This window comes from Bombus flavifrons, chromosome 2, assembly GCF_040668555.2.
Source record: "Bombus flavifrons isolate JBK064 chromosome 2, iyBomFlav1_principal, whole genome shotgun sequence".
Lineage (NCBI taxonomy): Eukaryota > Metazoa > Arthropoda > Insecta > Hymenoptera > Apidae > Bombus > Bombus flavifrons.
Window position 1 is genome coordinate 16,430,164 of NC_138443.1, and position 13,858 is coordinate 16,444,021.

Below are 13,858 nucleotides of genomic sequence, written 5' to 3' on the forward strand. Positions count from 1 at the left end.
ACGCGGTCGGCCATGACCAATAAAATACCGTCGTGCAATGAATATCTGCCGAAATAGCCAAGTGTTCTGTCACGACTATCGCCAATGATAATGCGATCTATGTGACAGCTGACTCGTATGTTAAAATCAAGCGAGAATTATTCCAGCGGTATCCTAACTATTGGAACGCGAAGAACGTTTGATGCATATGCGTATGAGTTACGATTATACGCGTGTGCACAAATGAGTTGTAATACAGAGTGGTCCGCCTGAACTGTTAGATACCGTTTTCCTGGAAACTATAGCAGACACCGACTAATTCTTTTCTACATTTTAACGGTACAAGGAGATTGGTCGCTACGAAGTGCGAGGAATTTTTCTGTGACGACTACAAAGGGATGCGAGAGGGCGGCTCTCGTTCTCTTTAACGCAATGTCGTATTAATTCCCGTTCGTTAGGACAGTCCTTAGAAAACTGAATAACATTTGTTCGAAGCATCTTTCGTTATTTTGCATAATCGACGAGTGGCGACGAATGGAAAATCTAAAGGCAGACTCGAGCCAAGGCGCCAGACAGTAATTAAAGCAGACTTAATTTCCAAGACATTCGCAAAAAACGTATTACCACGGTGAATTCTGCTTATAACTGTGCGTCCGTGACAGCGTATACGCTAGTTATAAGATAATACTATTGAGAACGTAAAGCAAATAGGTAAGGAAAATTACGAAGAAGTAAAAGAAGAAGAGGAAGAGGAAGACCCATAGGTTACGACTGAATTTATTTCGACGATAATCGTAAGACTCACCCGCGCTCTCCCGGATAGGATATAGGGAACGCGGAAGTGCGTATGTACGTGCGCGTTGAACGCGTAGCTTTGTATAGCTGCGAACGTTCATAAACCGTGGCTCTGCAAGAAGCGCTCGTCGTGCAAACAACGCATCCCATGATAGCACGCAGGAAATGCTTGTCGCCAGTATTGTAAATACTGTGACAGACCTATATGATATTCGATATCTATGGTCTTTCGCTTAATATTTGCCGTATACTTTATAACTGTAATCTTTATAGCGTAACTATCTATAGCAGCAATTTCTCGCGTGACTTTGCGTAAAGAAAAATCCAATAACGGGATATGTCGGAGAATGTTGAAAAAGAAAAATTCTGCCAATTGATTAATAAAGAAATAGAAGTTTAAGGCCGCACACCCTAATAACATAGAGTCACGTCGATAACACGAATTATTAATAATAATACGATAAGATATGATTAGCTTCTATATAAGTACGTATACCTGTAACTATATATGTTCTTAATTATTTAACTGTTTTTACATTCAGATTTTTGTTTTCCTATGAATTGTTTATCCCTAACTCCATTCTACTTGCTTTTCATTAAACCGTTAATAACAGATACCGTTGACTAAATTATTTCCTGTTAATAGATTTTCAAGTTCAATTTCACGATGCGCTTGTTTATGTAGCGTAATCCACGTCGTGATCACGATACACGTGGTATCTGCTTGACAATTTTGAAGTTTACGACTGTAGCAAACGACAAGGTGAAGTATTTAAAAAATATGCTTTTAATACCTTTCTTAAAGCAGGTAGACAGATCGTTGGCTGTTTCAATGATAATCACGCAATGCGTTTTTATTTATCTTTATTTATGAGGTACTCCTTAAGTAATTACAGTCGAAGAACCGAAACTCTCCGATAAAAATCGAATCTTTGCTCTTCGCTTTATCACGCGTATCTCTCTTATCTACCACTTAATCCTGAATACTTCAACCGTTTCTCCCAACAATTTAGTCGTCGACGGACTTCGACAATCTTATTAACAGCCAAGTCTACGCTGATAGGCAATTGTCCGCAGACACGTGAAGCAGCCGATCAGTGGCAGACAAAATTCAAGTGCAGAAACAGTTCGCGTATAAAAGCTACGTCCACACTGGCGGATAATTGTCGACAAGCATACGTCATCCGGGGAAAAGTCTCGAATGACACGACGCGGTATTTGCGTGTCGAAAGTGAAAATATTTTTTATCAGAGAAAGTGAAAAAATCTTTTTATCGGAGAAGTTTTCTTATTTACTTGTGTGATGTTGCAGATATTGTGACATACATGTACATATACAGTTACCGGCATATGTATATGCTAATTCAAACTTTGATGGTACACAGCGAAACCAGTGACGGTATGTTTAACGTGTTTAGCGAATATTTTCTATAATTGACTGTCTCTATAACGCCACGCGAGTTGTAAATTTCGATATTTTTCATCGAACAAGAATAAAAACTTCTGTCAAAAGTGTAAATGCATGTACTACGATATACATACATATTATGCGAAGCACACATACATAGAATACATGGGACAACCGAGTGATTTTACGATATGTACGTGTGATAAAAGATAGACAATGCAGCATGTCTTAATTGTACACCCCTGGCACGTCTTGTATAACTTAGATACATGTATATGTATTTATCGAATTGTAAATGAATTATAAAGCATCACGTTATACTTAAATCCGGTTTCACACAGAGATTCGCGAATCGTGATAACCGAGGGTGGTGAAGCCACCTTCAGATAGGGTGAGAGATACGTTTGGGGCTACATCGTTGGTTGGTTGTGATCGCGGAAGTACGTAATTTTCTTTCTCGTCAAGGAAAAGCATGTACATGTTTGTAAGTAAAAATGAGCCAAAAGATCGGTCAGAGCCACGTCAGCGCTCTAGCAGTTTTGTCAGAAGGCGTCAATGTGGAGCCACATGAAGTTTAATGGTCCATCTCTGTATTCCTATATGCATGATATGTACGTGCAGAGATCGAAAGAAGCCTTCTGGAAGGAATACGAGTCTGATTGGTTGTTTTTGGCAGACTCGATACAGTCGTGAAGTTACGCGCATGTAAAACATGTATAACATCGGGTGATAATGAGCGACACAGAGCAACAGTATCTTCTTTGCCTGTTGCATCTCACGAGACTTCTTTCCATCTCCGAACTCCGTACATATAATCAGTTTCTATCATACGCGTATCGCACTGCGCGTATCTTCGTGTGAAAACGACCTATCCGAATGTACAACTTGTTTTTATCCGAATATCACAGCGCTATGTGCATTTTATATTATTGGGTTGTCCGGAAAGTGTCTTTCTTTTACAGACACATCTTTTATAACGATGCATCTTTATACAAACATGAAACCTAATCTGTCAAACGTTGTGATCTTTATTTTAATAGAACAAAATGGATCATACGTAATTCGACACAATAATATAAAACGGAAAATGTTGTGCATCCATTATTTCCTTATAAAACGAAAGAAACTTCTTGGACGATCTAATACTTCAGCGTAATATTGCCACCAAGCAGTCTATTTACAACTTATACAATTTCCATTTCTCAGGTTAAGACAAGGAACTATAAATTTTGTAACGACGTAAAATTCCTATTACAGAAGGTTAGGAATGAGTTCGTGCAAAGGATACGAACAGCCGAATCTCGCAGACGAGGAAGAATACGAACAAATGATCCCACGGTAATTTCAATGAGCATCAAAATTAAAGTCCAAAGAGGGAGACAGGGATTCAACGAGATTCATCGGTGTCCATGGCGATTCGGTAAGAGTAGAGAAAGAATAACCCTGGTACGACCTGTAGGCAAATCTAGTTTCAATCTGCTGTATCTCCGCTGCTTTGTAAACTAAGGAAACCGAGTTTCGAGTTTACGAGGTTTAACACTGTCGCGTGGAGTTAGGAATTACAAGAACTAAACGTTTGTTGCTCTCTAAGCAGAATTTTCATCGTGTTACAATGAATTTGTATTTGTATTGAAAACAGTAGCTAATCTTAGAAACTAAGAGGACGAAATGGCAAGAGGCTGTTGTTGCGATCGTTACGCAAATGATATCGACGTTAAATGTGTCGAAGCTAACGATGATTGAGAAGGCAACGTATGCCGGCTGAACGATATATCAGATAAACAAACTGCCGACAATTGAGTCGCCGACAAGCATCACACAGTCTGTCCATCGAATTCAATTTGACGATATCGCAGAACCGAAACATGGCTACCTTGGTAATTGCGGATTACGCGGTGATCGCAATTACGATGCTCATTAGTTCAGGAATTGGCGTGTATTACTGGCTCACCGGAGGGAAACAGAAATCAACGGAGGTAAATTTACTTTAGGTGCAATAATTCTTCCATGTAAAAATTGTTTCAACTCTTGCGTAAATAATATGGGACACGCTTAAGACGAGATACATAGATTTATTTATATATATATGATAGGAGTATTTCATGGCGGACAGATCGATGGGAGTGGCACCAGTCGCAATAGGTTTAATGGTTTCGTACCTATCTGCGGTTAGTTTGTTGGGAGTAAGCTCAGAAAATTACGTGTATGGTACTCAGTACGCTGTGATCAACATTTCTTACGGACTTGCTACTCCCTTCGTCGCTTACTTATACATGCCGGTATTTTTCAAACTTGGCAATGCCAGCGCCTTTGAGGTAAGTTTCTAGAAAAATTCAATTTCAATTTCAATTGAATAACTTTGTAAGATAGGAACCAAGACCGCTAAAGGATCGTTACGTATGACAATTTCATTTTAATGTTACGTGAAGTATTAGTGGTTCGTGGTAGTCAACGATAGTGAAACTTTTATTGTTTGTAAACAGCACCGATAAGATATAGATAGTTCTAAGTAAAACTAAAAAATAGTACAGTAGAGCTACGTTTATTTGGAAGCTCAGTTTCTATTATTCCAACTACGATCAAACGTATTTTCGCAAAGTAAATTCTATGCGTCAAAAGAGGAACAGTTGACACGAATCCTACGTTGTTTCAAACAATCACCGGAATTGCTCGGTTATCCGAACTGTTTTGTCTCCCTGTTCGAATAAACGAGATTGTATTGTATACGATAGAAACACAGTTATGACAATATTATATATTGAACAACGTATAAAAAATACAGCAGACACGAATAAAGTAAAAAGAAATTTTCCTATGCTTTCAGTATTTGTACAAACGTTTTGGTAAAGCGGCGAGGCTGGCAGGAAGCTTCGCTTTTATGCTTCAGCTGCTTCTGTACAGCGGTGTAGTGCTGTACGCACCCGCGCTTGCTCTAGAAGCTACCACAGGTATCTCGACAACTGCAAGCGTAATCGGCATGGGATTAGTCTGCACGTTTTATTCGACGATAGGCGGTATCAAGGCAGTCCTCGTTACTGACATATTTCAGAGTCTCTTGATGCTGATAGCCGTTATCTTGGTGATCGTTACAGCAGCCGTGAATGTCGGAGGTCTCGATCAGATATGGGAGATTGCTCGTCAAGGGTCGCGAATAGAATTCGATAGGTGAACGTACCATTATTTCAAACGATATTCGTACTAGGAACGCATAGATCGCTAAAACTAACGGCGTGTACAACATCGGGTTTCTTTTACACTCGTGTGTTATAACATTTGTATTGTGACGCTTGTATGATATTGTATTTATAACTTTATTCTTATTTTGCTTTCTTACTTCTTTCTATTCTTCACTCTTTCAAGCAATAGAGTTAAGAAGCAGCAAGTTGTACTATTAAAACATAGCGACAGCGCGTTTGTTATAGTTTCTGGCATAGTTCTGATATTTTTTGCGATAGCTAAACAGGCCAATATGTAGCTGACTTCTGCATTCGCGTTCGAAGTACAAGCAAATTACAAATGTGATTGCGTAGGCTGGTAAAACTTGAACATTTTCTTCCAATTTCCGACCGGTGGTTCCTTCGAGACTTTTCTTCCTCGTAACCAATACTATACGTCGCGATAAGCAAACAATTTGGCCTTGAAAATCATGCTCAACGTCAATTTCGCGATTGCTTCTTCCAACGGACCTGCACCGATCCAAAGCTACAGAAACACCTCTCAAAGACATGACAAATCATTTTTTGACAAACACCCTGTATATTCCTGTGCGTAACTTACAGAGCACTTGCTAATTTTAAGTTCGAATAAGACACAATATAACCTAGTCTTTGTTATAATACGCATGATTAATAAATAACGACTTAATTTTATAATTAAAACGTCCACTTACGCTTATCGCGAGTAGGTACTCGTATCGAGTGTCTCGTACGATGTTACTTACGTACGATAATGTATTTGCAGAAGTGAGTACGTATATGGTTGTGGTCGGTCTGCAAAACTCAATTATGATGCAGTCTCATGGAACCTAGAAGTCTGTGCGTGCATCGTTCAACGTGAAAATTACAATTTATTCTCATTATCAAATAAATAGGAAGAGCTGCGGCGAATTGCCAACTAAAATCTCAATCTACCAGTGTTCGGTAGATATTACGATATTATTACGCTTTACGTATCGTTTAAAACAGCGAAACAATCAGAGCATGATTCTTTAACCGTGGTTATAATACGAACCGTTATGTTGTATAACACGAGTATAACAGTGCGCTAGCAACTGGTTAAATCGATTTTCTCTTTGGCATTATATATTGTAAATTGCCAGGAGCGTGATGCACTTAACACACTTTCAAATACCATGCCGGGCATGAAACATTTATTTTACGAGGAATCCAGTCGGGTATCGATACTGACAATGGTATGTGCATTCATTCAGCATTTCAATGGACCCAACGGTGCGACACACCTGGTGGAGCTTGACATTTGGAGGTTTCTTCACCTACCTTTCCTTGTACGGCACCAACCAAGTTCAAGTTCAGAGAATGCTAACCATCAAGTGAGTATCTACCCGCTGCTGACTTTCTACACAATGCGTATGTGTCCCATGATACCGCCAATTATACACGTTCATCGGAATTCCATAATTAATTACCGTAAACCGACGCGACGTCTTCGTTGATACGCTTCTGAACGTTGAAAGACGATAAAGAATTCCATCTCGACGTTTATGAGTTCGTAGAACGCTGCGCTTTTTCGGCTATTTCAAAATTTACCGATATATCGAGAAAAAGAACGCGAACAAATTTTCGTGTAACAGCTGTGTAATAAAATAAGCACCGCGTGCGAAAGTTTTCCATTGTAAAGTAAATTATTTTCTCATCTTGTTAACACTTTTTGTAATATTATTTTGATAAACGAAATATATTTTCAGCGTCGATAACGGAGGAATACATTTCCGTCATCGATGATGATTAGCAGTAACAAAAAAGTGTTCTCATCGCTTATAGGCAATGATTATTTGTAATCAAAAATAGTTTCCGCTATCGATAACGATTACAGGTAACTAAAATCGCTTATAACGATTGTTCGTAGCTAGAATATTTACAAATTAATATTTTTTAATCGTCTATTTTTCTTGAATAATCCCTTTGAGATTTAGCGAGCATCTAAAGTTTTTCATTTAAACGAAAATTAACTTTTTTGCGCTTTGAATGTTACGTAACACGATACGAAGACTACGTGGGAAAAACGTACCAAGTTCAATTTTTACGTTGGTTACTGGTTGAAAAGTAGTAGATGTTCTATTTTTATTATTTCAAATAGTTTCATCGTGAGAGTTATTTTAATAAATACATGCAAACGCTAACACAGCTTCTGTGTTAAATTCATCTTAAATATAATTCAGTAAATATTAATAAACTCGTTACCTTTTTTCAATTACAGATTAATTAATTAGATATTACAGATAAATATTTATGAGATAATCAAATATATTATTATAGCCAATATCATTTATAGCATAACTAGAAGAAAGTCGAATTAACCTCGTTTAAGATCGATCGGTAAAGTTTGTACGTATTTCAAGAATCTTCAACCTACTGTTCCGCTAATCCATTTCGTAGCAGCAACAAAAACTCGTAAAACGAGCAAATAACGATGCACGATCTTCGAATCGATCGATCTTTCCTCTTTCTTTCGTCCAATCGTAAATTAACGTCCGATAAATCAACGAACCGACCTACGAACGAAACTTCTATACAACTCGAATATTGCGTATCCCGATCCGAATTCCAATGGCATTGTATTCATCTCGAGGCACATTATCGCGATTCTCTTGTTCGTAGCGTGACGACACGACAGAAAGACGGAGGAATTTTCCTGTAGACTTTATCCGAGCTACGCATCTCGCATGCATACCGCCAGTAGCGATCGTTCGATAAATCGTTCTTCGTCCGCTACGCTGTTGATTCGGTTTAACGATAATCGTCCATAAAATTATCGCTATGGCCGAATTTTTCGCTTTTAGAAACGTGAAGGACGCGCAAACTGCCATTTGGTGGAGTTGGCCATTGTCTTCGCTGATGTCTTTGGGCCTATGCTTTGCCGGTTTGGCGATATATACCAAGTATCGTGATTGCGACCCCCTTCAGGCCGGAAGAATCAACTCGTACGATCAATTAATGCCGCTTTACGTGATGGACATGCTCTCCGAGTATCCAGGTGTGCCAGGACTTTTTATAGCCGGCATCTTCAGCGCTGGTCTCAGCACCATCTCCGCCACGGTGAATTCCCTAGCCGCCGTTATGCTCGAAGATTTTATCAAACCCGTATATCGTTTTCGGTAAGATTCATAATACCGTGAAACGAGCTGAATCTACTATGCCTTCGGTCGTAATATACGATAATCTGTATTTAGAGGATGATTCAATGACCCAGAATAAGGTGAAAATCGAGAATGACAAAGTTGCATCGGAGGCTTCGTCTTTTAGAGAACGGAGATTGCTTTGTCAATGACAGAAGCAGATAATTGACAGAACTTTATTCTATATTGGGAAATAAGTTAAAAATATAAAATGACATTTTTTTCGTTTAACAGCATGTTTTCGGGAAAAGCGAATTTGAATATATTTGGTCATAAATAGACCGCATTAATTTATGCATTTATGCGGAAACTATAAAATCTCGTGTAATCTCTTAACTCATCTTCCCTAATTAAACCTTTGCACTCTGAATTTTATTTCAATTTCCTTACCAGAAGTTTCCAACGCTTTTAAACGTTTTATTTGAAATTTACTTTAACCAAGAAATAAGACAATTTAAATAAATAAAGGAAGAAACAAATTCGTTCAAATACCAGTTTTATTCACAGTATCGTTGCATTTCGTAATTTTTAAGTCTATGATATATCTTGAAACAATTTCCAGGTTGCATTCCTGATTTTCTTTCGCACGTTTCACAAAAAGAAGGTGGCACTGAAAGAATGTCGAGTGGGACTCGACAAAGGAGCTCCTGAGATAAAAACTGATGTCGAGTCACACTCGACATAGGAGTGCAAAGGGTTAATATATCGTTACTTATCTCTTGGTATTCCGATCACTCGTACAAACCCGCGTGTACGTACGTGCGATATATGTAATCCACTACATCAACATAGAAACAATTAATACTATTTCAGGGGCAAGGAGATTACCGCAACCGGATCGATCATAGTCAGCAAGATTCTGGCTTTTATAGTCGGTATCGCTTGCATAGGATTGGCATTTATGGGTCGATTTCTTGGCGGGCTTCTTCAGGCTGCTTTGACGATTTTCGGCGTGGTCGGTGGTCCTGTGTTCGGCATGTTCACTTTGGGCATGTTCACGCGGTTGGGAAATCAGAAAGGAGCCATCATCGGCCTCTTGACTAGCCTCGTTTTCTCTTTATGGATCGGTTTCGGTCAGCCAAAGCCACCGATTCCAAACAAAGTGAACGTCACCGCCTTAAACTGTAGCTACGCCGATGCATATTACGATCACGAGAAATCGTCGAATTTGCATTTCGAATACCAGTAAGGAATTCGCCTGCTATTCATTGACTACGCATATTTTCACTCTCCGTTCTACGCACATTTTCTGATACATGCAACTGCTTCTTGGCTGTCATCATTTCAGATATTTTTCGAGGTTTAGCGTAGTGGGAAATAATATTTCGAAAGTCGTATCCTCTGAAAGAAACTTTTTCCCAACTATTTCGTATTTCTATTTATTTATATTTATCTGCATAGGAATATTTGAGATTATAACTGTATTCGATATTACAAGCAAGCAGGTATTTCATTTTGGATATTCTATGTATACTCGCAGTACGTTTTCGTTACAAGTACACATGTTTGCCCTTTGAACTATCTGCTGTCTAGTTATTAACGTTAATTGTATTACAGAATTATCGTTATCTCATAAATTTCTTCCTTATTAAATATCTTTGCACGTATATAAAATAATTTTATATAATCTTGTCGTTTCAATTTTTCTTATTCAACACTTCATCGATGATACACTTATAAAAATAATCGGCAGTTGTACAAAAATAGGATTATTTCTAAGAATATTTGTTAACGTTATTCGGAGAAAGATAAATTTACAATACTATGCAAAAGAATAGTATCTATTACAAACACTTTTTCGAAATCGTGCTTCTCACCACAACTTACTTACGCTAAACTACGTCTGCACCTGTTACATCAAATCGCCAACGTTTTCCTTAATCGCATAATTAATACTTATTCCACGTAGTACAATTTACCATAATTGATTTCTAAGAGGTAATAAATTATACGGCTTTTCTGTTGCAGGCAAAATAACAATGACTCGTACTTCTACCTCTACCGTATTTCCTACATGTGGTACTGTCCACTAGGAAGTTTGATCAGTTTCGTAGTAGGATGGATTTCCAGTTGGATTTTGAATTTAATTCCACGTGAAGAATCCAAGAATACGCAGCCAGAACTTTTCACACCGACTTAGTCATCACGACTATATAGAGAAGAATCGAGAAATTCGAATGAATTTCAAAGCACAGTAGCACCGCGTACGTACGCTGATTCGCGTAACGAGTGACGCAACAGACATCTAAGAACGAACTTGTTCACATACATACATACATACATACATGCATTCATACATACACACATAATTTTACGATAACGAATAACCACCATCGTCTTCTAAATGTCCTACGATTTCCACTGGCGCTCGAGTTACCATTAATCGGTTGCATTATACAATTTTTAAACGGACGATCGCTCCTTAGAAGATACTGCCTCGTCATCCTACAATTTCCAACATCGTCATGAACAACGTGTGTCTCTGGTATTTCTGCGATTAAAAATTACGCGTCTCCTCGTACAAGAAAACAGAGCTAACTTATCGATCGTTTATTTGCAACGCGCTATGGCTCGCACAAGTCTCGCGGATGGCCTTCACCTAAAAACAACCGAAACAAAGCCCAAATCCGTGCAACAAGGTATCTGTCTTATCTCAACAAAAATCTGATCGATTAAAGGAAAGATCGGTTAAATCGCGGTAGCGCATAACTGAAAGCCTATCGTATTTTGAAAAAAAAAAAAAAAAAAAAATAGAACATGTTAGGTAGAATATCTTAACTAACGAAAAGCTAGGTGTCATTCGAAAAAATATGTAGAAGATCCGTAGGAGAGATAGATCGGACGAAATCGCGGTCGATACAACACGTACTCGGTTTCCTTTCGGAATTCCGATTATCGTCACGAGGCGTCAACCTCTTCTCCTTCTCTGCAATGAGGAGTAGACGTAAACACTACTCGAACCACGGGTGTGCTGAACGTTTACCGAAACGTTCGCAAATCACGATGGAATGCCGTCAGACTAGTGTTCCCGTGCGCGGCACACGGTGACATACAGAACGAAGCAACGACCCGTGCACTGTGCAGCGCTTACGTAAGGAAATAACGCCGTATCGAGAGAGACAGAGGGGGATGGAGGGAAGGGGAGCAAGAGAGAGAGAAAGAGAGAAGAGAGACCGAATGGACCACCTCGTGCTTCGTTTCGTCTATATACTAAAGCCGCGTATTCAACGTGGTCACGTAGTACGCTTGCAAATGTTTGTGAGCTTTTTGAAATGTTAATGGGCGAGCGTGCGTGACAAACGTTTGTCAACCACTTCTACTAAACAAACGTTAGCAAACAAGGGCTTGTTTATGAGCACCTGTCGCTTACGCATCGGTACCGCCAGTTTTTAACTTCAAGCGTACGGAGGTCGCGGTTATCAATGTGCTCTGAAACATAGAATGCACAGAATCGAGAAATCAGAGTGGTATAAATCAGTTCATTCCCAATTTTCGTAAAATAGCGTTTGGTGTTTATTGTTATAAAAAATTGATTATACTTTATGGAATCGTGAAAACGTATCGTGGCAGATAATAAAGCTATAACTTAAGATACATTTACCGTGTAAACGTGGTCCCTTCATGTCCGGCCCACTTCAAACGTAATGCTACAGTTCATGTATTTTATTTTATATTATTTATTATACATGTAACACATATATATGTGGGATAGTGTGACGTCAGGGAAGGACGTGGCGTGAGGGGTAATTGTTTATAAACGTTGTCAAGATATGTTAATGTTGTCAAGGAGCGTTGTGAGCGTTACCAAGGTATGTTAAGGGAAAAATGAGCATGGAAAATGCTGTCAGAGTTGAATTTATCGTGGTCGTGCGAAGTTCGTTGTGTTGTTGTGACGTAGAATTAGTGAGAAACGAATACGCGAAACGCGGTATTATATTCGATTTCGTGTGAGTGCAACGATATTGTACTTATCATACTGTTTTCTATAAACTTATAATATAACATTCCTATATATATATATATATGTTCTACTATAATAAAGTAATTATATATTAATCATAATGTATTAGTAAATAATGTATTGTACAATATGCAGTGTATAATGTACTTGAACACATTTGAAAATTATTTATGAAAAATTGTCGTTGATGATCTTAATCCTAAATTTGAAGGTGTTGATATGAATTTTTGTCAGATTACTTTAGAGATTGTTACTCGTTGACAAACGTGTAAAATATTTACGCTTTCGGATGATCATAGACACAGTACGAGTTAATTATGAAACTAACAGTACGATATTCCGCAAAGTTGAAACACGTGACTAAATTCAAATTGTCAAAATCTTGGCTCACCGCTATAATTTTCAATTCGCCATACGCATGTGCAACGAAAAGATTCGAATTACGGAGAACGTGATTCAATACTTCAAACTTTCGAAAGTCTTGTAAAGTAAACATTTTTTCATTTTTAGTCTTTATCTCGGTAAAGTGTATATAATTTACGAAGTAAAACAACGTTTTATCCGCGCATTGTATAAAAAATCATTGGAATCCTAAAAATATATCGTTGTCAGTCTATAAAAATCTACGTAATTTGTATCTTAACCACTTTTGGTAGTTCTAGTGTTATTAAACGTATGCAAACAAAGAACTGGAGTGGGAACATCCATAAATATTAAAACAGACATATGCAAACAATTAAGTCTGTGCGCGGCATACGTCATCGATAAACAACAATCAAAAGATTCGTAAATGTTTGTGAACTACTTGCGCGATCGGTGGATACGGGAATTAACAATGTTTTTTCGTTTTGAATATACACGACACTCGACTCGACTTTCGTTGAATTTTTGAAATGGAGCCTTTATGGCTGCCGCCATCCGCGTTGTGCAACCATCACTGTCTCCTTTCGCCCGAGTAATTGCGTTACGCAATTCGCGCATCTCACAAGCTTCGCTTGTTCGCTAATTTAACGTGGGACAATTCGTGGATTATGTAAGGACAGCGCGAACTGTAAAAACAATTTTTATGTGGAAAAACTTGATAGAGAACTATGGGAAGATCGTTGATTGTAAATTAGATCAAACGACGTTAAAATAAAATGTATAATATGTTATCGACAATGAGAATAAGGATGTTTGAATGATGTTGATGGAATGGAAAAAGGAAATGTTCAAAATTATTCCATGTATGATCTCAAGTACGAAAAATCCTTAAGTTTTTCAGATCGAATGAACGAAAAAAAAAAAGATTTAAAGCAATCGTTCTCAATTTTAATTACGATACATATTTAACGTTTAAATACGCGTTTAGCATATTGATG

The 13,858-nt window shown here is 38.1% G+C and overlaps 2 protein-coding genes across 12 annotated transcripts in view; one reads left to right on the forward strand and one right to left on the reverse strand.

Moving 5' to 3' along the window:
* Window positions 1–13,858, reverse strand: part of LOC138189748 (protein expanded) — a 125,037-nt gene that overhangs the window by 70,558 nt on the left and 40,621 nt on the right. The window lies entirely within an intron of this gene.
* LOC138189203 (putative sodium-dependent multivitamin transporter) lies at window positions 1,783–13,710 on the forward strand. 4 transcript variants are annotated; one of them, XM_069131341.1, is made up of 9 exons: window positions 1,783–2,172; window positions 3,439–3,601; window positions 3,821–4,157; window positions 4,275–4,496; window positions 5,006–5,346; window positions 6,611–6,730; window positions 8,201–8,515; window positions 9,350–9,721; window positions 10,505–13,710. In XM_069131341.1, exons 3-9 carry the CDS (start codon window positions 4,047–4,049, stop codon window positions 10,674–10,676), a joined length of 1,653 nt encoding a protein of 550 aa, XP_068987442.1. In that variant the 5' UTR covers window positions 1,783–2,172; window positions 3,439–3,601; window positions 3,821–4,046; the 3' UTR covers window positions 10,677–13,710. The 4 variants fall into 4 exon arrangements, with proteins under 4 accessions (XP_068987442.1, XP_068987460.1, XP_068987454.1 ...); XM_069131359.1 differs by having other exon boundaries at window positions 3,824–4,157; XM_069131353.1 differs by lacking the exon at window positions 1,783–2,172 and adding an exon at window positions 2,227–2,374.